The 25,313-nt window shown below is 38.8% G+C and overlaps 1 protein-coding gene across 8 annotated transcripts in view; it reads right to left on the reverse strand.

Annotated features, from left to right (window-relative positions):
* The window catches only part of diaph2 (diaphanous-related formin 2), a 516,939-nt gene that overhangs the window by 178,777 nt on the left and 312,849 nt on the right, over nt 1–25,313 (reverse strand). For all 8 annotated transcript variants that reach the window (XM_078169451.1, XM_078169450.1, XM_078169448.1 and 5 more), the window contains one exon: nt 17,384–17,513. In XM_078169451.1, the coding sequence (XP_078025577.1) occupies nt 17,384–17,513 (130 nt within the window). The remainder of the gene's footprint in view (nt 1–17,383; nt 17,514–25,313) is intronic.

A 25,313-nucleotide genomic window follows, 5' to 3' on the forward strand; every position in this document is an offset into this window, starting at 1 on the left:
TAAAAATAAAGTTATTATCATTAGGTTATTACAAAATTGGATATTGACTGAAGTGAAATTAAAAAAAAAAAAAGTAATTTTTATCAGATAATATTTGGATCATGGCTGAGATGTTAAATTAAAAAAAATAATAATAATAAAATACTATAGTCACTTCAAGAGTTTCTTAATTTCATAAGTCTTTGGTCCTTTCCATGAATTTTAATTAAGTCAGACTAAACCGAATCAGTCATCTGTGGATTATGAAATAACATTTCATATCCCACTTCTGCCAGATTTGAAAAAGAAAAAATACAAGTGGTCTGTTGAGCAGAATTTGGAAGGGCACTCCGTGTTAATGCTAAACTGACTATTTAAAAATGGTATGATAACTATTTGGCAAGCTTAGCCTTTTTAATATAGATCTCACCACTGAGCCATCACACAAGCACATAACATAAATCCTGGACAGGGTGGACATATTGTACTGTAGATTATGCTCATTCAGTCAGTCAATGTTACAAATCCCTGCACTTGTTATTGTAACGCCTCAACGGGGCCTTATCTGGAGGGTGCAGGGATCACCTCAGAGAAAACTCAATTTCCTGCTCATTTGTACAACAATCCTCATCATTATCTTAGTTATCAGATTCGCCTGACAGACATGCTATCACAAGTTTCTGCATGAAAACAACTTTAAAGTTCCTTAATGTCTGGTTAAACGTCCTGTCGGCGAATACAGCTGTTGTGTTGCTCAACAATTGTTATGACAGGTCAAAAGCATTGTACCTGCCACACCTCATGTTATACATTTTTATCAGTGCACAAAGCATACTGTAAATCTAGATCAGTGATAATGTCCTAAGTGAATGCAGATGTCAAGTGCTCAGCAAACAACTGGAGATCTGAAGCACTGAGGAGTACAGTACTGTGTTTGTCAGACTTTGTTACAGGAAGTCAATCACTCTGGACTTACAAGATGCTGCAGTACAAGAACACTCTGAATGACAACACCTGCACACCTCAAAAAAAAAAAACAAAAAAACAAATACAGAGTTGCAATATCAGCCTAATCTTGCAGTGCCTCTGGGTTGTGCTACTGGAAGCCACTGTAACTGTTGCGAATCGAGGCTGAGTAGCTGTCGTCCTCCACAAATGAGCAAGCTGGAAACCTTTTCAGAACCACCACTCAAACCTACTGGGGTGAGTATTTTTAAGTAGGGTATTCTGTTAAATCTAAAATAAATAAATAAAAAATACCAAGTAACGTATTGGAAAGAGTAGAAAAAGGCAAATATTGTAGATAAGGACGGAGGCGAGTACAGTTTATAAATAACATCTGCCTGTTGCTAGAGAATTGTCACCCATTGGCAGAGTCTTCTCACAACAGGGAAACATAATTTTGCTTCTTCCACTGCTTTGCCCAAACCCAGGTCTTCCCCTGAGAAGCATGTGGTCTCTGAGCCATCCTTCAAGTAAGAACACAACTGAACCCAGGATATCTTAATGATCGCATGGTAATGTGTATTTTCAAGGAAAGGGGTTGTCTAATATTGGACAGAATTGTCAACTCGTTACACTCTGTTTTCATCTTCAGTCTGACACTGCCTCCACTCTAACTGCTTTCCGTGGGGGGGAGGGGGGTTCAATTTTACCTAAGCAATCACTAGAGACCAATGTATCCGTCTGAATCTCACATCATTTGTAGTCCACACTAATGTGAAGACATGCCATCATGCTTGTTTTGCCGGGGTTTTAGGAGTGGAGCAAAGTAAAAACAAACTATGATGCTGGGAAATATTAAGACATGTCAGTTTAGAACAGCCTCCCCCAGTCTATCTTGTCTATTAGCGGTCACCATTGTTGTTATTAGTCCTCATTGGTTCCTGCACACTTCTTGACAACAGCTTGACAACAATGTTAGCCTGTGGCGCTGATTGGCAAACCATTAGTCTCACCACAGCGCTCATTAGATCGTTTTTATTTCAACTGAGAAATCATTGTTTCATGTCATGTAAGATGAATTAGTCAACTCAACGGAGTGGGCGGATTCCAAAGTCTGGACCCAGGCAAGGAAACAGGACCAGTTATTGGTAATGACTTTAAAAGTAAACAATTCTGCTCTCCCATCTGCCCCTGGTGCACCAGGTGACATTCCCACTACTGCAAACGCGCACTGGCGACCCTAGGGATTTGCTTTGCCTGGGTCCTGAGTTCAATCACTGTATGTCATTAAACAGGACTTTATACTTGGCAGTGTTTGAAAGACCTGAGTACATGTGAAACTGTTTGAATTCAGGTCAGCCATAAGAGTTGGTGTTATATAAGGCTGGTTTGTCTATCAGCTACTTATAAATTCAGGAAATATTACAATTATTTTATTCTACAGGGGTGGATTGGTTCTAGTTATGAGTTAGTGCAGAAAAACAGAGTTGCATTTGAAATGGAGCTTCCTTGTTCACCTCAGCTCATGGAATACTCCCAGCATGGGAAATGGTCTAGTGTGACAGGCTGAATTTCTGGGCTGGCAAACAGCATTATTCTCATTCCTGGTCCCATTGTCAGCTCTCATTGAAATCTGCTGTCACGGAGTGGAGCCTGATGCTAAGCAGGGCTGCTGGCCTCCCTGCATGTGTCTATCTCTGTCTACATTCATACTGGCTGGCCAAAGTGGTGATGTAAGAAATCAGAGGTGGAGGGAAAGAGAGATGGACAGAAAGGGGAAAAAAATAAGAAAGAGAGAGAGAATAGTTGTTTTGGTCTCACAATGAACTACTCATCCACCATGAGGTGAGTAAGGAAAAAAAGAAAAACGAAAACTCTCTAGAGCACATCACTCATCCTGAGCTGGTGGACCTAGACAGGTCTGTTTCCTGTTCCTAATATTCTTCATGACAGACTGTCCATTTAAACGGCTGGCCTCGCTGATCCTGCTCTATCACTTTCAGGGTCCAGGGATGAGTATACCTTAAACAACCGGTGAGGAAAGTGTTTCAATTTCTAGCCATGGTGACAACATTAAGTTGACTAATGGTCTTGTGTACTTGATGTTATATTGGTAGGCTGATAAAATGTTTTTAATATAAAGATGTGAATTCGGCACGTATGTTGCAGTAGGCTGTGGAACCTTTAAATTCTGCCAGTGTGTTCTGTTTAATCTTTGCCTTTCATAGAATGATGTGTTGGTGTGAGGGTAATTGTTAAACCCCCGAAATAAAGAAATTATTCCAGCTTTGGTTCATCATCTTTTAAAAACACTCTAATCATGTAAATCTGTATGTGCAGCAGTGCATAAAATGTCCAGTCAAATCAACTGGAAATCTGGGTCTCAGGACTCCAAAGACTGTCATTGGTTGTGTATAACTGAAGACTGTGCCTTCAATAATACAAGTACCCTTTGCCAAATCCCTTTGATGTATAAATGATGAGTTCTCAAACACGAAAAGCTTCCGAGGGGTATGCTTGGTGCTTAGGCGCTAAAACACATCGAATGATAGATGAAAAGGTGCGGACCTAGCACAAGCAGGACACTCGAATGTAAACAAGCCCACAATCATTAATAGCACTTCAAATTTTTATGACCTGACCAATGCTATGATAGGCAGAAACCCCAAACATAACAAACTGAACAAAACAGAAGTTCATCTACCCGCACTTCAGTAGCTTCTACAACAAACCAGCCAAATTACTGGTAAACAGTATGCAGATGTTATCTTAAATAAACCATATATCCACTGGAACTTGATTATTTTCCTTTTCTGAAATAAATTTAAATTTTACACCCAAGTGTATTGTCTGTGTGAATCTTAAAAACTCTTACTTATTTGACATTAATGAAGACGATCTTACTTTTGAAAGTAAGATGAAAGATTAAAACTAGAGAATATACAGTGGAGCTGTGACATAATGTCTATAAATAGACATATATATGTATGCAGAATCTGTAGGCAACAGTACAAGGTTTTGGAATTAGAAGCTTTATAGTTTCCATTTGTAGTCCAAGTATTGACCAATCACGTTTAAGCGACAGGTTAACAGTCCATCTGGAGAGCAAGGCCCTGATCACATAGAAAGCATTTTAGCAGCTGGAGGCGCCTTTTTGTAATTGTTTCTAATAAGAATTAAGCTTTTTGCTTGCGGTTCTGAACTCCTCAAGTTGAAAAAACTCCAACTCAAAGCAGAACACCCCATGTCAGCTCTTTTTGTGTCATAATGGTGCGTTCCAGGCAACCCGTAACTCGTGTTTTCACAACCTGTAACCCGTGAAAGTGCACTGGAACGGCAGTCAAACCCATAACTTCCCACCCGTGAACTCGTACCAGATCGATGTACTCCCAGTTACGGTTTCTGACGTCACACAGCCCTCTAAACCAATTACCTTACTCCTCTAAACAACAATGGTAGCCCTATGGATGCGGTGTTGATGCAGGTGATACATGGTGAGAAATAGACATAAAATAACCCTAATGTTAACGCATTATTGGCAGCCGCTCTAACAGCTGGTTTCTAGTGCAAGAATAAATCAATACAAAATACGTTTCCAAACACACAGATAACGTAAAAAATAGCCTATAATAGCATATCTATATAGCAATAATGGGGAAGCACAAACAAACGGTTCACCATGTTCAACGTTAAACAGGAAGTAACTGGCAGTTTGCCGTAACTTTCCTGGAACGCTACAAAGTCGTAACTCGTGACTTGAAGTTGTGACTTACGAGTTCAAAAGCCTGCCTGGAACGCACCATAATTTTTTGCATTGTCCAGTGGCATAATTTGAGAGGAGGGCCTTCTCTGGTGGTCACGGCAACAAATTTACAGTTGGTAAACAATGAAGGAGAAACTGGTGGCAGTGGTTGCTGGATACCCAGACCTATACAGGCAAATGATAGACAGCAGGTTGTCAAACTGTCACAGAGTCATCCTAAAATATGCTTGGAAATGGCCATCATAGAGGCGAAGCTCATGGACCAACTGGTGGTGGCTTTTTTTAGGCTATCATATACCCACACATATCTCCGTTTCCCTGTGCCCAACAAACTATTTTCTGACAGCCTCTCACCCTCAAACAGAGCTACAGCAAGTACCCTCTGTCTCAACATTTTAGGAACTCGGTTACCGTCAAATAATTAAAATAAATAAATAAACAGTAAATTGATTACATGGGAAGGTTAGAATAAGGAGGTGAGTCTGGGGTTTCCTGGCAACAATAAAAAGGCACAGCTACCTTTTTTTTCACTAGTGACATTCTTTTTTTTTTCTTTTTTTTAAAGGCAGTGCGGCGCACCTGGCATTTTGCAACCTGCTAAATGCTTTCTGTGTGATCAGGACCCAAGAGAGGCGAAATGCATTGGCCAAAATGCAATCTCAGAACCTATCCACTATCGTCCAACGACAGTTTAGCTTTTTATTTGCTTTTTTTAAAATCTGGATTCATATACAGATATCTGTTTATATACTAATTCGCCAAAATGAGCAGCATATGGAAGAGGGAGTCTTGGCTTGGATATCCACTTGGGTAAACTGGAACCCAGATATACTGTGGTTGCCCCCAGAGTCTAACTGTCTTCAGACTGACATCAGATGGGTTCGGACATTGTGACATTAAAAACATTATCACACTAAAAATGATTTTGTAGATTAGTGCAACCATTTGACTGATTTGGTTGATGTATGTTGCTTGCATCATAGGAATACGTTTTGTTTCTTCAGTGATGTGGGAGATTCCAAACTAGTGACTGTAGTTTCAAGTAATTTTAAATTTGGGCTTTTCTCCTTCTTCTGTTTCCTTGCAGACCCTCTTAATCTCAGTCAGACTGGATGGGAAGCATCAATGAGCTGCAATCTTCAGGTCTCTCCACAGATTTTCAAAGGGGTTTAAATCCAGGCTTTGGCTGGGCCTCTCGAGTACATACAGAGGCAAAGCCACTCCACTGTTGTCTTGGATGTGCGATCTGGGTCATTGTGCTGCTGGTAGGTGAATTTCCACCAAGTTCTGAAGTTATGTGCACGCTGGAGCAAGTTTTTTGTATTGCTCATAATTCCCACAGTCATAACCGGCTTCTCTGCTCCTGGAAGCATCGTAATGAAAACGAAAGATGAAGACTGCACACCTTTAAAAATATCCCAATTTAGAAAACCGTCTTTACGTTTACCTACATGCAATTTCCCACTTTATAAATTGCAATAAACTTGAAATGCTGCACATTCGTGAGCCTCATACCACACCCTATTAACTCCCACGATTCAATGGCAAATGGAATTCCCACTGAGAATATTAATATGCACCTAAATCAGATTGTCATTCAATTACTTCTAAGGGAGAATGGAAAAGTTTGACTACAAATCTAAGAAGGGAAACTTCACTGAGTGTGAAATAGATTATTATATTTTCTTTTTCCAAAGGTTGAGTTGGCCTGTTGTTGGTGTTATTGGTAGTCATCGTTGTGACACTCCCAATTTTTCGAGTGGCTGCATATCAAAGCAGTGATGGAAGCTCCTTAATTCAGAGAGCCAAACCAAAGAGCCGAACCGTCACTAAAATTAAAAAGAAGTGACCAGATATCAGAGTCAATGACAAGAATCTTGTTGATATTGGCAAACCAAAGGTAACACTGGTGGAGGTCAGGGGACACGGGTGATATCGCGGCTCACTTCCTCAGAGGAGTCTGCCTGCTATAATTGGAGAACGCCTCGTCAGATTTTACCCACAAGGGAGAAAAACCTGGCAACAGATTAAGCCACAGAACCAGGTAAATAAGATATCCTTTTCTTGTGTACATAGGACACTTTATTAAAGTCTCTGTAGACTACTCTGACACGTCATACATAGGAACTAATGAAAACAAAATCTAAGCTTTATGCTTGGATGTTCAGTATGAAGCTTTGTAATTTCATAAGAGGGAACTATTGCCAGAGTTCCTTCACCATCATTAATTTTATGTCTTAAAAATAGTTACAGAGTTATTCTACCGGACACAAAAAACAAATAACAAACAAAACAATTAATTCTAAAAAATAAAATTAAAACGAGAAATAAGTGACATTCTCAGGCATTATGTTAGATCGTATTATTAAATCAAATCAGTCTCTCAAATGTGCCACTGGGATTTATGTCTCTATTTATGAAAATAATAGGTTACTATGGAAAAAATTACAAAATCAAATGATGGACAGAGTTTCATTTCAATTAAGACACTCCACCGCAGATTGCATTAACAGAAAGGTTACAGCTGCACCCCTCTGAAAACAATAAAACATTCAGTTCATAGGTCTATATGGCTCCATGTTGCCATAGAAACTGCATCTTTGAAGTGTACACTTTGCTGATTAGAAACCTATTGAAAATTGGCACTGAACAGCATGTGTGTTTAACTATTGATGAAAATAGTTAATGAACATTCTGTATTTTAGATTGTGATCGACATTTGGGGGGATATTGGAAAATATGGCACATTGAGAGTCACTAGGAAAGCTTCACTACAATAATAAGTCTTCTGGGAACAACAGGAAGGTTGCAAAGCAAGCAGATGACATTCTGAATGATAATTTAGGTCAGACGTGCTGCACTGCATTTAATATAAAACCCTTTTACAGTTTCTTAAATGTTAATGTGAATATCTTCATTTACACTTGTAAATTTGGGATTGGTTCTGTTTAACACCTGTGTGCATTGACTGCATGTGATGTGCCTAAACATTCTGAAACCCTGATAATTACTGAATCAACATATTAACTGAATTAACATATTTCATGCAAGTGAAATGATTAAAATTGCCAGATAACCTTAAAGAGAGTAAATACAGTAAATATTAAAAGAGTAGGGCCAGACTCTTTGAAATGAACAGTTGCTAACACATACATCCAACATAAAGAGCATGTGATATTTTACTATCACTAAATAGCACTTTCCAGCTAGCCACTAGCTTTTTGCAAGCGCAGCCCAGATGCAAGCATTACACTTTCAAAATACTCCCAAAACATAAACAGATTGAGCATACTATTAGTTCAGGAAGGACACAATGTCAACCTCATATCCCAGCTACATCAGCTGATCTCAAACAGCCCAATCAACTGATGGAGCAGCTGACTGATGGAAGGGAGTCAGCTGATAGATCACGATTCCTTTCTAGGTCTAGGCAACCAATTAGCAAATCTCATTCAGGGGCTCTATTTAATCTGCTCTGGCCTGCCTACTGTTGCTGCTTCCTCTGCAAGCTGTTTTACGACCCACCTCCACCCCAGCTCCTCCTTTTCCTGCTGCATCTGACTTCTCACTGTCTTTTCTGTTTGTCATCGATGCTGCTCTGTTCTGTTCTCGGGGGGTCTTTGCTGCTGCCTTAGGCCTTCCATGTAGGCGCATGGAAGGGCAGGGAGGTTTGGACTCTCTGCCTCAGGCTTTTCTCATTTGCACGTGGAAGGGCAGGAAGGTGTGCTATTTCCGCTTTAGGCGTTCCACAAAGGCATGCAGAATGGAGGAGAGGTGAGTTCTCTCCTTTCAACATAGGAGCGTGGACGCGGCTTTCCACGTAAAGACAGAAAGGCCCCAGAACAGAGCCAAACCACCAAATATAATTCTGCAAATGGAAATAAAGTTTTCTTTGACTAAAGTGTTCTTGACTGAGCTATGTTTTTTTTTTCTCATTATCTCCTCTGTCTTCAATTTTTAAATTGCGAGTCATTACACGTTAGCTGTGAAATGTATGATTGAGCGATGGCTTCAGAGTGAAGCATCAACACATGCTCATCTTCACATGTAAATCATGAGTTTTCTTCAAAGACAAACATCTCTTTAGCAAAGAACATTTGTGCATGTTGCAGTGCTACTTATGTGTTTGGCTGGAATTACGTCCATTCTTCCTCAAGCTTCTGCAGCTGACTTTAGTACGATACCCTCCCCAGACTGGCATGAGGTAATATCTTCTCAACCCCATGATTCCCTGAAACTCCATTGAAACCAAAAGACAAATGATCCCTTCTGTGTTCCACCCCATCCAGAAAGGCATTTTGTCTACGTAATACAGAGCCAAGTACTGCTATGAGTTTAAATGGGAAATGGGCACTGCTTTATTATGCTGCAGTGCCTTGAAATGAATGTGGATAATAGATATATTCACAGCGGTATTAATATCCTCAGAGTTCATCTTTTTTTTTTTCTCCCCTCATTCTCCATTTTCTCTCTCACAGGCTCCAAAGTACTTTGCCCTTGGCTATGCCTTATACTAAATAGATTTATGAGAACATTTGTGTCATATTTCCTCTTTTCCTGGATTGTCAAGACAGATTGTCAGTGCACCACTGATTGAGTGGAATCACCACACAGACTTAGTTCCCATTGTCAGGCCCCACATATTCATCTCTGGGGGAGATTTAACAAGGCAAATTGGCCAATGACACTTCTCTCAAGGCTTTGGCACTGCTATTAAGATGAGGTCAGGGGCATGAAAATAGTGGATTCTATTTCAAATGGTTATTGTCGCAATATCGAATAGTACATTCATATGGTATTTGAGGAGTTCATTTGCAAGAGCAGATTCTCCAAATTAATAAATCAACACCTGTTTCTGAGAAATTCTCTGGAAAATTAATTAAAATACAGATATCTGTTTGTGCTAATAAACACTTCATATGTACCGTACATGGTAAGTATTGATTGCAGTCTTATTCAGTGGTGTGTAATCCAAGAATAATAAGGACGATATGAAAAGAATACTCATCTGTTCTGAAGAATACTAGCTTAACAGGCAGATGAGGAGATGGAAGATGACAGGATGCTTTTCAATAATGATATACAGTAATCACGAGCATTCATCTATACAACCATCACCACTGCACTTAGTAAACAAGTAGCTCACATGAGTTACAGAGCACCCATAGATAAGACTCATGTCAATTATTTTTAATTGATAAATGCTAACAAAATTAAGAGGTGTTTTTAATAAATTTACCACTAATATAGAAAAAACAACCCCAGGGTCATGTTATATTTTTAGTAATAAACAGTAAGAAATACAAAAAGGTGGGAGAATGTAAAGTAATCTGCAAATTTCGAGGGACTTTCAATATTTATAAGAGTTTGAGCTGAAGCAATAAAATAAAGAGAAAAAGAAGCAATCAGTGTATGATGGTCCACACAGGATACTGTATCAGTTAAACAGAGAAATTAGCAGTGAATCTCAATTGAAATAGAAATCTTTTATCTTTCGCCTGTTTGGTACAAGAGTGCCAACATCAGTGTTTAATGTGAGCCTATTTAAGGATTTTTTTATTTTATTATTATTATTATTATTATTATTATTATTATTATTATTATTATCATCATCATAACATACTGAGATTGTGAAAATTCTAGTACAGGACTTCTTTATATTTTCTGTCCCAAATGTTGGTATAAATATTGGGAAATGACATTTGTGTATTCTGCACCATTAGGATGGAATATGTTGCAGAAAGACTTTAAGCTAAATTAATTAATCTTGTTAAATGCTCTTAAATCTAAAATGAAATAATTAGAGTCTGATTCCTTAAGATGTCAATGTTTTTAATGTACCTGTTTATAAAATGTATTTATTTGAAACTCCCTTTTGAAATCTTTCTTTTTCACTGCTTTGTTTTGTCTCTTTTTGTGTTTTCTGTTTGTAACTACGTATTGTATATTGCTGTCTGTATTGGCCAGCATCCTGGTTCAAAGAAGGTTAAATAAAAATTACTAGCACATACTGTAATGCGATTCAAGCTTCCCAGTACCAGTGCCATAATCACTGAAGGCAAATAAAGGATTTACTGTATAGCTTTACAAACTCCTGTTGCCAGTGGTGACGCCGTGCTGGTTGGTCTGAAACATCATTTTTGGGGGGAAAAGAAGATGAGATGAAAAAAATTCAATTCATTTTCAAGGAGGAGGCCTGAGCCCCTTTCAGCAACCCAGACCTCCTTCAAATCCTTCATCCCTCAGAGTGATTTATCAGCAGAGATCAAAGATGGCATGGTGGCAGGAGAGGCTACCAATCCTCTCCTCAGACAGAGATGGGTCTCATGGTGAAATGTGGTAGTAGTCTGGATACAAAGCCAATGATAAAAGCTGAAATGGACTCACCGGGGAAGGCAACAGATTGAATTTGGCGAAAGGATCTTGCCAGCACTGATAACTTTAAAAAAGGGTGATATGCATCAAACTTGATAAATTCATCCCACACAGGTGTAAATGTTTGCATGTAAAACCACCATCATAAAAAAGTCAAGCCTTTTGCCCCTTTGCTAGGGACTAGGTGTTCATGGTCAAACTAGAAAAAAAGATTTGTTTCAAACTTTCACCTGCCATAAACTTATAATATTTAAAATGATCCAGTCAGCACTGTATCATATAGTATTATTACTTGACTGTTGTTATACTTATATTTAAGAGTGTCGTGTTATGAAAAAGATAAATGTGATCTGGGTGTCACTGATACTATAGATGCTGGTGAAAAATACTTTCAAGAACCTGTCCTTGTCGCTTCTTCAGGTTGTAATGATTTTACCAGCATTCTTCAATCAATGCTTTTAGACCAAAAAATAGAGCAGCATTTTTCTCACTTTCACTGACTGAAGGACAAGACAGAGCAACCATTTATGTGCTTCGCCTTTCTTTCTGACGAATGAAAACTGTTGAATAGAGACCGGTTAATTTTTGAAATAAATTAATCGTACCTGAACTGTGGGTCAGATAAAGGTGCGCTGTGACTCAAGGTTTATGCATTTGGAGCACTGAATTTAGCTTACGCACAATGTGTTTGTGTGATAAATACACATTGTGGAGAAAGTTTTAAATGGTTTTAAAGGGAATACATTGCAGTGGCATTTTACTTTATGATTTACTGTTTTAATTTGTGTGGTCTTGAAGGCCAAAAAACATCGATACTCAATGAGAAAGAGCTCAGAGAACATACACTCTCACAAAGGTGGCTCAGTTATCAAAATGCACAAGTATTTTTTAACACTGGAAATAAAAATGAGAAGTTTTAAAATTGCTTGTGGGTCAGGATTTGCATCAAATTATACATAATGACATATACAGAGTAGTATTTAACCTATTATCAAACAATGGGCAGTGCAGGGGTTGTGACAGAAATTAAAGTGCTCTGGCAACAATGAGAATGAAAAACCAAACCTTTCAACAAATTTTATAAACATCTTTCAAGTATTTATAGATATGCTGCTAATAGCATCCTTCATGGAGATAATTAAGATGGAAAGGCATTGTAACCAAGAAGATCAGAATAAAGAAAGCGAAAGTAAAGTGCTGCTCTACATTATACTGAGCAGGACCTCATTACATTACATTCAATTTATTTGACAGGCACTTTGTCCATCGTGAGTTATAATACTTGAGTGTTATAGTACAATAGATCTAGAATAATTACTAAACTTTCCCCCTGCCTTTTTTACTATATTTTTTGCAGAAAATCTATACGCCTCCACCAACACTGCAACAAAGAAGTGGTTGACTGCATGCAAATTATTTTACTGAAGTAAACTTCACATCTAGTAAACAAGTAGTCGTTCTCATGTGACTTCATGACTGTACTGATGCAGTCGGGATGGTTTTCAGAGTGGCTATCAAGCATTTCTCTGACTCAGTTTGGTGTGAAAATGGGGGGAATTTGCTGAGAGGCTCCTGTGTTACAAAAACTGTAATTGTAAAGCATTTGTGGCCGTAATTATACAGAGTAAAATAACACTGATCAGATGTTAATTTAATTAGCGCTGAAAATTAATTCATGGTAGTGTTCATAAAATGTTGCAGTCTTTATGCTGTCAAACAATTTGAGAAATAAATAGGCAGCGGCTCAAATCAGCACATTTTATAACCAGTTTAATTGCTAAAAGTGAAATAAAAGAAAAAAACTATATTTCAGACCCTTTCACAAGTTTTTAATTAGGCCTGAATTTCATCCCGATTTGAGACTTTTTTTGAGCTGAAAAAAATTTAATGACAACATACTTATTTTACCGACATTATAAACACAGTTATTTTCTGCTCAGTTAAGCCATGTGTCCACAGTGCATTGTTAAAAGCATGGCCCTTTTCTTTGTTTAGGTCCTCTCCGGAGCGTCTACAGCCTGCTGCCCCTGCCGCCTTACCTCATCATGTGAATTTTAATCATAATCGACCTTGATCCAGGTAGGCTTTGATAATGGCTGAATCCTTGGAGGGAGGAAGAGTCTCCTACAGGAACATCTCTACATGCTGGAGTTCCAGTTAATGTTAACTTCTAGCTTCCATTAGGACACCCACTCTCCTCCTTTCTCAGACTACAGCTGCTGTCAGAAGCAACAAAACATCCTTTCATTTTATAGTTACAGTTTACTAATATATGTAAAACTCTCCACAGTATGAACAGTGGTTACATGAGCTTCAAAACCAGCCACAACTCAGCCCTGAGCAGAGTGAGCGTCCTCTATTGACCAATCAACAGACTGCAGTGTTCACAGCTCCATCTTTTAGTACCAGATCTGCTAGGTACCCCAACAGAAGGGGGATCAAAAATGGGGACGGTACAGAACGGTTCTATTGGTACCATCCACAACTTTTCACAGTGCAAACAGAAAAAAAAAGCGCACTGAGCTGAACTGTACTGTTTGGTGGAAACAGGGCTATATTAATTTCCAAAGTAGGTACAGAGACAGAGACAGAGCTCTACATGTGCTCAGAAAAAAGCAGAGGAGCAGAATCACTGGCTGACCAGCACAGCCAAACATTCTTCTAGTGTGTCTGGCCAGGTGACTGCTTGTGTGACACTTGACATGCCTGGGTGCTTCCATGTCCGGTGTGAACATGGTGATGTAGCAAGGTAAGAGTCAATAAAAGTGGTAAAGAAAGAACTTCTCTTGATTGCAATGACCTTCAGTGCTGCACACAGTACAGTCAAGATGTAAAAGACATCATGGTCAGAACAGTAAGAAAATATTGGTCGCAGCATTTCAGTCAAGCATGAACTATTGTTCCATCACTGCACTTAAACTTTCCAATGATAAATTTAATGCCAGCAGATAGTGTGGAGGTAATAGATATCTGCACTGAGAGTACTAAAACAGGCTTTTATTGCTACCTGTAGCCATTATCACTAAATGCTTGAGGCTACTAGACAAAAAAATGGAATAATCAATGATGCAATTAACCATAATTAGCAATCACCCCTCATTTAAATATGTATGGCCCTGCTGTAAAATTAAAATACATTTTGAATTACTGTGGGAAAAATATGCATAATAATTGGTGTTAAAATAAAAATTGTGTCCAGTCGACAGCGAGGTGGCAATCCACTTTCTCAGAGAAACTGTTCGCTGGGTGAGTGAAAGTCTACAACAGCCAATCAGGGCAGGAAAAATTATGATTTCACAGGGAAATTATCCATGTCTGATTGCACTTATCAACAAGGTATATTAATTGTACAACTTCCCACCATTGTAGATGGCCATTTGCCTCTGACAATCAACAATCGGAAATCACATGCAGGCCGCAGGCTTTACTCTGGTTTATCTAAGAGATTTATTACCTGAGTAAGCACAACAATATGGTGATTTTTCCTGTGATTTCCGAGAGTCAGTATGTCGTAGACAAATTAAATTTTCATCGTTTCATTGATGTCAATTATCCTGATGGGAGTTCTATAATTAAGGCCCAAAGATCCAATTTTTGCAGGCTGTGACCTTCACATCGCCAGACCTATTGACTTGAAATTTGTCACATGCGCAGCTTTTTGTGCCCAACAAAAACACACAAGAACCACCAACGCATCATGGTAAAAACTTTTAGACTTAAGAATTGTTTGAAAAACACATCTTTCACATTTGCTCCTAAACTGTAGTTCTTATTTGCACCAAAATTGCATCAAAAGCTTGTGGATATCTCTTTGCATTTTGAAGATATTGACCAGCACATAAATAGACCTAATTCCATAACTGTTGAGCCAACCAGCACAGAACTTGCAAGAAGTGTCTGGAGACATACCAGCAAAACACCCTGAAAGTTTCATTTTCGACCACTGGGGGCGCCACACAAGCAAAAAGTTGACATGGCACAACAGAAATCAGACTACAAATCAGAAATTGTTTGTCTAATCATTAGAAAACTTGCAGGATTTGTCAGATAATAATGTTGGTCAAAGTGTGAAAAAAAAAAGAAAAAAGAAATCACTCAACAGGGGGCGCCACCAGTTCCAAACAACTGCACTGACCTTTCGCAAAAATGTGGCAATAAATCAATGAACGTTTGTATGAACATCCCCAAACTTGGTGAATATTTTTAACTAAGCCATTGATGCATGTTCCCAAAAGCTTTCTGCAATTAACCACGTCACCAAAGAGGAGTGTGGCCCAGCACAGATTTGGAAATAATTGAATGAGCTTCTGTCCGATCATCATAAAACCTGTTGGTAATCTGTAATGCAGGTTTCGTAAACGGTCAAAGGTCTGGATCCTACCCAGCTTTCAAGTTTTAAAAGGTTCATGCTGGCTGGCTCGGGATCGCCACTTGCAGCTATACTTTATACTTGTTCTTACTCACCGATGGTTTAAGTCACTGCCTCTTCTGACAGAACAGAACAGTTGAATTTCAGCCTGCATGCATGTTTTCTCAGTCTGACATTGTTGAAACAGAGCAGCTAATGTTGCTGTGTTGCTGCAAGAAGTTTTTGATTCATTCCCTTGTAAATAACGTAATCCTTGTCTTCTTACTCTTGGCTGCTTGCCATCTGCCTGCTGCTGTTTGACCGTGACACAGAATTCCATGATAAAGGTGTAACCTAAGATGATGATATGGATCGATGTTTTGACTTTGCATTGATGATATTGGATCGTTGATCACTGAGAAACACATCAAATTGTGAAAACAAAGTAACAGCAGGTTGAGGAATGAGACAAATATAAAACAGAAATCCCCCAAAAACCTGTCAGAGAAGGCTGTCATGCATACGCAGTTTTTAACTCCATGTGAGAGTGTATTGTGTACTAAGCTGAAAAGGAAAAAAGCTTTGTTTAATTTACTTTAGCCAGTTTACCTGACAGGGAACCAAAAGCTTGTAAAGGATCTGAAGATAGTGGTAAATAATTCAGAGATGCTCTGCTGTTTCTACAGACAGTAAAAGCTTTTCAAAGACTTGAAGTGGCTCAGCACATGGCCTCTGGTCACTATGTTCCTTTGTGCCTCAAAGAAAATCTAATGAAACAGATTTTTAGAGGCTTTTCAGCTTTTCTCATTTACCTAGCTTCAACATGCTACACACACTGTAAAATATATGGAATTAAAGAACAAATAAAATATGGAGTGTGGCAAAAAAGAGAAGATTTAAAATGGTGGAGGCTTTTTAAAAATATAATCACCAGCCTATTCAAAAATGGTAACCATTCCACTAATTGAATTGTAGGTGTGTTAGCAGTTTTAATGCCTCAAAACGTTAACAATATTTCACTGTGACAGTATTCCATTGAAAACTGTGTTTAATTTTATGTGATCACCAATGAAACTGGAGAAGCATGTTGTGCCCACAGTGCATATCTTTTTGCACCCCTACTCTTTAAATAGTTCCTGAGTCCTCAGTCAATTAACAGCCATCTTCCTGAATAATTCATTCCCATGAAATGACAAAGTTGATCTAATTCAAAATTTTTGCATTTAAACATCTAAATATATACAGCGCATGAAGACTATTCAGTCCACTTACACAATGGCTGGCAGCCTCAGTCAAGTGCATAATTAGTTGAATTAGATTAAATAACCAATTACGAGACTAACAAAGTAAATAAGCCTGCAGGGATTCCACCGAATGCTTGAGAATAGAATTAGAGTGGAATTAGTTTATTGACAGGCTGAATGACAGTGTGGTCAGACAAACAACTCTATTCCTGTAACACAGAGTGGGTGCTAGCTGTCGTCAAGGGAGGAAATAGATAAGTAAAGGGTCAAAGTGTGTTGAAAAGAAACTAAGTTAAATTAATAAGTATGGTGCAGTGCATTTATGGGTGTCTGTTGGTGGTTTTATCGCCCAGAAAGACCTAAACTGTTTCCAGGCTGGATTTGTCACCAGGTTTTATAACGTACATGTAGGTTTGGGTAATGTATGAGACTAGATATCGTCTTAGATTTTGGATATTGTTATATTACAAGTGCTGTCTTTTCCGGGTTTTAAAGACTTCATTTTAGCCGATCTAGCCGATCTAGCCATTTGATTTCTTTCTTATTATTTCTTAAAATCCTATTGTATTAATATTTTGTGAAAGCCCTAACCCAAAGATACCACTGCAACATTAATATCAAGGTATCTGGTCAAAAACATTGAGATACTTCATTTTCTCTTCATTGCCCAACCCTGTGTCAGCACGCCGACATGTGAAGGTCTAAATACAGACAGACATAGAGACATACCTCTGCTGGCATTCTCCACATGCTCCAGTTCATCTGGAAACCTCAAAATCTCTTGGTAATTGTCTTCACACTTCTCAGCCAGGAAATGAAGAAGTGTTGTGTTCTGACTGATGGATTTTGTGTCTCGGAGCTAAAAACAAAAAAGAAAAGGAAGAAAAAGGAACAAGAAAATAATTTTAAAAAGACAATTAAACATTTAATTGTCAAATGTACCACACAGCCTAATGATACAGGTGCATGCATGATGGCAGTAACAATGGTAGCAAGAAGTAAAATGTGTTTATGCCCTCTCTGGGGTACAGCAAACGACCACCTAGATAGTAAGGGACTGCATGTTAAGGGTCCCACTTAACTGCTTTGTCAATCTCCGGTATCAAATAAGGGACTGCATGGAGGCGCAGTACATGAGGAGATGAAATAAAACTGCATTATGAGACCTTACATACTTTCACATCCAGTTACAGATGTCTAAAATAACAACATAGAAACATCCATATAGCGTAGCGTACATACAGTACATACACACATAACAGTGTACCCATGAGAATAAAACAGTGGCAGGAAAGTTTGAATTAAAGTACCACACTGTTTGCCAAGTGTGTGTGTGTGTGCGCTCATACACAGAAGCCGGAGTCTCCACATCAGTGCATAGGAAACTTGTTCCATATTCATTCCCCACCGTGATTGCCATGCTGTTCGAATGGCATGCTGGGAAAACTAATTAGCACAACCCACCTCTGTGTACTCCTACTGATAATATCCGTGCTGTAAACAGCCTGCAGTTGGACATGCCCACACATGTGCACATGCAAACACACGTGTGCACACGCACACACAAGTGCACAAATTTAGGCAATGGTGAATTGAGACAATTACAGGCAGTCAGAGGCGCACCGTCGCACACCAACACGAAAACACACATACTTTCATTAGATGAGGATCAATCATTTGCTCACGTTGGGTAATCACAATTTAATTTCATGCATTTTAAATTTTAATTTGTTTATTGTTATACCCAAAGCTGTCATTACAACACAAAAAGGTGCATCTGTGGTGTGCTGATTTCATCTGCTAACTAATATTAGTAATATGTAATAAAGATGGGGTAACCTGGGAGAGGTAAAAGAGGGAAAAAAATCATTTAACAATTGGTGAGATGTTAGGAAACAGTTTATTAATTGAAATAATAATTCTAAATAATGTGATACAGTGGTACAATATGCTGTATATCTCTAAATTGTTTCATATCATCCACAGTCTCACTGATAAAAAGTGTATTTAACCTGGACAAATATAGTGCACACACAGGAGGGGAGAATGGGCACTATTGAGAGCAGTGGGTCTGAGTGGAGAAACCATGTCGTTTCAGGTAATAAGGCAGTCATTAAAATTATCTGATGAAACAAAGCATATTAGCATTGTGAGGTGAATACCACTGACATAATAAGACTGGACCAAGTCCACAGAGCAGGCATATTCACTAATTCATAAACAGACTGCTCTACCCCAACCTGCACTTATAATATGAACAGCTGTAATGAAATAATTTGTACAGCATAATTAGTGCTTATCATTTTCAATTTTAAAGAAAGTCTGGGACTGAATTTAAAAAAAAAAAAAAAGGCGAAGCTTTAAAAACACCAGGTGAAACACAAACACTTTGTTTTATTTTCTATTATTATATGGGACTCAGGTGCCTGATCAGCAACATATTGCATTTTCTTTCCTTTTTTTACGCTGCATGGTCTATTATTGGGAGCATTGCCTGATACGTTCTTGTACTGTAGCAGTAGGACCTTTAAACTGCAGCGAATACTGTCATCTTCCAGCAGAAAACATAACTTGTGGATGTGTGGGGTTGGAAAACATTTGTCAGAACTGTTTTAAGCTGAGTTGCTTCTTTTAGTAAATCTGGGTATTTTACAGTAAACAAACCAAACAAAACAAAAGATTAACCTTAAGCATAATGCAGTTTAATCATGAATGACTTTTACTGGCTAAACAAAGAGTTTTAATATGGTTTCATACACAAACAAAAAACTGTGCTACTGCCTTTTACTAAGTCTTAAAAGTCTAAAATTGTCCTATGCAATAGTGGAACACTGAAACAAAACAAAATCTTCTGGAGCAGATATCATGGGATCGACAATATTCTGACTGCCACGGTCTGGAAACATTGGAATGTGTGACAAACACATGGACATCAAACATTTATATGCCATATGGCATATGTAATATATATTTATGTAGTTGAAAAATTGAAATGGTTATTACACATTTATTCGTTTACATTACATTGGTTTACACCTTTACATCAGTGGTTCTCAATGTTTTAGTGTCAGGAACCCCTAAACTGATAAACATTAGGTCATGAACCACCACTTGACAAGATGTCTCTTCAGGGACCTCCATGTGAAAAGATGTTGGTTGTTAGATGCAATTATGGCCACAACTCTGTAGGTGTCAACTATATGAGGAGATAACCGTGGAGAATGCAAAACCTTTAATCAGAATAGTCATTCTTATGACTCTGATTTTAAACAGAGGAAAGCCCTTAAAAACAGGGAATGGACTGCCTTCCTATTGTTACGAGGCCAGAGCCACGTACATGGCTCCGCAATTGACGACAATGACGATAAACAGGCTAGTAAATAGCATAAAGTAGCTTGGAGGCGCCTGAAAATGTTAGTGTTTACTTATTTTTTATTCTCTTACTTATTCAGTCTCTCTCTCAAAGTCAGTCAGTAACGTTACAGTAATAATATTACTGTTTTCCAGTAACAAGTAGTGTAGTTAATTACAGTGAAATCTCAGTAATGATATTACAGTTACCCCAAAACCAAACAACTCGTTACAATGTTACTTTTGTTATCACATCACTACTGACTTGAAATACAACAATCACATCAGCCGACTCATTTTAGTAATTGTTGTGGTGTGCACCAACTTCATTAAGCAGCGAGCTAGTTGAAAACGCTTACCTTAGCAGCTGAATATATTCCCATTAATTTGATTTTGTTGGGAGGAAAGATGACAAGAACACTGTTGCTGCAGGTAGTCAGACTAAAACTCTTTCCACGGCAAAAAACAAACTTCCAGTTTAAAACACCTCTGCTACTACAACTGACAACACAGCAACGTGAAGCTCGAGGAAATACACCCCACCAAGGGTGAGCTCTCCGCAGCCATGGAGGTCAGCTGTGGCCCCACACTGGCTAAACAACAAAAACTTGTGGTTTTACTCATGGACAGCTGCAGCTACAAAGAAGTGACGAAGCTTGCGGCTGGATATGTGGTAGATGAAATGTTGCTCCATACTGGTCACAGGCAACTGAAGACCTGCAGGTAAATAGATGCTATCTAGCTGTAGCTACACTTAACGGCGATTACGATTAAGCGGCTATTACTTTTGTTAAGAGTAACAAGTAATGAGTAGTATGTTACATTTTTAGAGCAACGAGCCCAACACTGAACTTTGTGCTGACTAATTTAGAATGATACCCAAGTCCTGCTTGAACTCAAACAGATAATATTTCGTGTCAGCATGTCATTGTATCGTGCTAAAAAAGGGGGCTAAAATTAGTCCATCCAGGTGTAATTCTTCCATCACGTCCGATCGCAGCCAATTGGAGCTGGAGCTGATAAATACCCATGAATACTGCAGAGTCATTTGTCCCGGGAGGTAATGCCAATTGTCACCTTCCCCATTAAATACAAAAGCCAGATGTTTCGTGAATGATAATGGGTGTATCGTCCTGTGGGAAAGGGGCTTAATTCACAATGGGTTCACTTCTACAGTAAATTAAACTGTAAAAATAAACTATTCCCAATTTTTCTGAAGACCCCCTGGAACATCTCAAGGACCCCTGATTGTGAACCACTGCATTAGATAATTTACAAAGAGACTGGCTTATATGGCAGAATCAAATGTACTGCATTTTTAAACTTAGCATGTGGAGATAAAAAGGAGCTGTTGGTAACACATTCTGCTACGGGCCTCTGTAAGGACAGGGGGAATCCTACATAAAACCCAAGGTGCTGATGTTATTTTCACACGATTTTACATCAGGAATTCCAGCCAATGCAGCTTTAAGGTATCGTGAGAACTGTGCCAGGGGCTGTGGAGTATCTGTGCACAGGTTGTAGTGAGCTGGTCTGTGTCAAAGTCCATGGCCATTTTTAATCCCAGTCCATCCCTTGTCCTGGCCATTTCAAGTTTGTGCTAAAAGCCAAAAGTGAAAAAGGCTTTTACTGCCGGAGCTCCTAAGCTTTGAAATGCTCTACTTTAAGAGCTTAGGCTACCCAGAGTTTTACCTAAATCTCTTCTTTAACACCACCTATATAAAATGCATTTTAATAGCTGCTGTTTTTTACGCTGGCTGCTTATAATGTGTCTTATCCCATTATGTTTTAATGCTGGAGCAGGATGGGGTGTTTATAAACGCTACCTCTTCAAACAAATCTGTTCATTTGAAATAGATGGAAAAATGCTGCCTCATTACTGAGTTGCTGAAAGTGATATCATTCAATCTTCCACTGCACAAATTGCCTTGAGGTAGCATTATTTCAAATCCCTCACTAGTTAGTGCGATACATTTCAATATATTCAGCATTTCGAGTGGCAAGGCATATTACAAACAAACACACTTCCATTTAAATATACAGACTGAAAATAAATAAATAAAACAATAATTAACTAATAACAGAAGAAGGGGCAATGGGAATGTGGAAGCCTCACACTAACAGAAGGATTGTCGGCCCTTGATTGCTCAATTTAACTTCTGCAGATGGAGCTGCGGCACAGGGCACACACACTCTATACTTGCTCATACAGTTAGGTATTATACTGTATTAAAAGAAGAAAAAGTACATATAGTATACGCTGTGAACAGTAAAGCATACAAGGCCAATGCTTAGCGCAGTTTACCTGAATAAAAGACGCATTACATTATATTTTGAAAGCAGGACAGAAGGTCACACTGATGCTGGGTAGATGACTTCCTGTTAACGAAGTGAAGTGCCTAATAGGTGGCCCAATAGTTCTGCTCAGTTTAAGATGAACACAAATCATTGCCATGTGGTCTTCAATTATTTAGCAGAGCCTGTGAAAGTGTTTTTCCCTCAGCGAGACGGGGATAACACCCAAGAGAAACAATATTTCTATTTCGTTTTTGAGTCATGCAGCAGATGGTTTTTATCCATTTACCCAATATGTTTCATTATGGAAACAGGCTCTGCTATATTGTTTTTTTGCAGGTTTTCTAGAGGAAAGAAAACACCACCATTTAAGTCCCACTGAAACGGAAGTTAGAGCGTCTTTTACTGTCCCAGTAAAAAAGTAATATTTACATTTGGTGTACAGTTACAAGAGGGATTTAAATAAAATCCTTTACATTTGATTGGACCCTTAAAAAAGTGGGCGTGCTTAGAGTTTGGCACAATACAGAGCAACAGCGGAGTCCACAGCTAATCCAACTGTTGGCTTAACACACAACCACCTCTCTTATTGCTGGATCGAGAGAAAGACCAAGGACAGATGAATGAGTTCGACTTCTCCTGCATTGTTTTGGAAATGAAACCAAAGCTTTTGCCCATTGATATCCAACCATTTTTCTCTCCAAATTGCTCTGTTATCTAGTAGCTACTATGACCCACAAGCTATGACATGTGGTTTAATATGACCGGTGTGATCAGATAGTTCACCAAAGTCTCATTTGACAAGGTGAATGTTTTAAATGCCCCTGAGTGCAGGATTAGTCATCAACAATTTGAAACCACAGAAGTACAGAGATTCTGATGTAAAAATATCCTGATACATATTTTTTGACATCTTATTTGGTATATAACAATCGATAAATGATCAATTAGCACAGGGCCACATGATTAAAACTGGGAAAATGTATTTGTCATTCACCTGGGTGTTTTAAAAACTTCCCTATTATGAAATTTGCTCACGTTTTTCCACACTAAACTATAGTGACATGAAATCCACATTTCACCACTGTCCTTTTAAAGCCAGAGCCGATGTTCAGCTCGCAGGATATATGTGACCAGGCTGGCTCCCAGGAGATTTGGGTGTCCTTGGCAGGACGTGGGGCTGTAGTGGAGGGCTGAAGGTGGGTCAGCCTATGCCCTTGCTGCTCATTCCCATCATCAACCACCTCCTCCCTGATGAGCCCATTAGGTACCCTAGACCTGCCACCCAGGGGGCCATTTACTTGATTGACTAAAGTGAGAAAGCAGACTTTTTTCTTGTCCATCTATAATGGCCCAATCAGCCCCCTGAGGCATTACCAGGCTCTACACTGACACTCCACACTGATTCAGTCAGCCTGCAGGAACACGAAAGGCAGACTGGATCCACCATACTAAAGCCCTTTTTACACCTGCAAGATTGCTGGCTTTCAAATGTGCGTGTAAGGCGGTGGCTTTTGGCTTTCACACTTAGGTCTCCCATATGGAAAAATCCCATGTTGAGTGTTTCCACATGACGTGGCTGATCCATTTGACATGATGGTTCAGGATGGATCCTTTTTTCCCCTCCACTCAAAACAGCTGTAGCACTGCTCCCGAACAGCAGAGTGTTGGAGAATAATGACACCAGAAAGAAAAGTGTTATAAAATCTCACACAGGCTGCTTTTAAGATGGATTTTGCAACTTGTTTTGGTTGTTTATCCCCACAGCTCGATTGCCAATCTTGCAGCACAGGGAGGAGGCTTGCCCCCCTCTTCAGCACCCCCATGAGTTCTCGAAGCACTCTGTAGGCTGCCCAATAAATATTCTCATCACTTTTATCATCAATTAGATAAGACACTGAATACCGTTGCCGGTGCTACACAGCACCACAGTCCCAAAGCTACTTTAAAGGGACAAGACAACAAAGTGAATTTTTGGCTCTCAATAAAATCTTAATTTGTTGACATGCTGATGCTTGATTTTGTAGAAATACCCGTTTTTCTGGATCTTTATCCTGTAAGTAGTTGGCATGAAAGAAAGTTGAACATTTAGGGAAACCTGGCTGATGGTGTGATTTCCTTTTTTTATTTATTAAGAAGTGTTGAGCATGTAGGAATGTTTTAGAGAGCTTTCCTGGATATTATTTTTTTATTTCAATAAGTTTTATGGGAGAGAACTCCTCAAGGAATTCTCAAAAATCTTCAAGAGCTTTAAAAAAAAATGTGTTTAAGTAATTTCTGCAACTTAAATCAAAATTTTCAAACAAATTCTAATCAAGAGTAAAAAAAAAAAAAAAATTTCTATATAACTAAATAACTAAATGTGAAGTTAGAGATGAATACACTGCTGTCTTAGGAATAAAGTTGCTGAAAAATGTGTCAAAATATGCATGTACACGTATGGAATATCACAGGAAAATCACCCCCTGGTCAATATGGCAATTCCTAATACTATATCAGTATATTACACCACATCAGTTTCAGGACTCAGTGAATGTAGAGTCCTTGTTGGCCCTGAAATGTCAGTTTTAAAAACCCACAACGTTCATAGAAAAGCAACTTTCTTCCTTGCAATCGTCAGTACTTGCTCTCTCTTTTGGAGGCCAAGGAAGCTTGCTGGCTTGGCCATCAGTGTCCTGTGCGCCCTTCCAGCTCTGGCAGAGTCTTGAAAGCGTTGTAGTGTAGCAAGTCCACCAGAAACTTGGACATAAAAGCAGAGACTGCTCTACTTTGGTAGCCTTCTAGAAGCTCATTCACACACAAGTTATTGCGTCGTGATCGGTTCTTCAGGTCATCAGTCTTCTTAACTCTCTTTGCTCTCTTGCTGTAGCTTTTCCACCCGTTTCTCCAAGCTTGTCAGCCTTACACTATGATCAGTGAGGGTTTCCTCCATTTTAGCAAAGCGAGGCTCATAGTCGTCAAGTTTTTTTGCAAAGCACATCCAGGGATTGGTTTATGGGTGCGAAGGAAGCTT

This window comes from Epinephelus lanceolatus, chromosome 7 (genome assembly GCF_041903045.1).
Source record: "Epinephelus lanceolatus isolate andai-2023 chromosome 7, ASM4190304v1, whole genome shotgun sequence".
NCBI lineage: Eukaryota > Metazoa > Chordata > Actinopteri > Perciformes > Serranidae > Epinephelus > Epinephelus lanceolatus.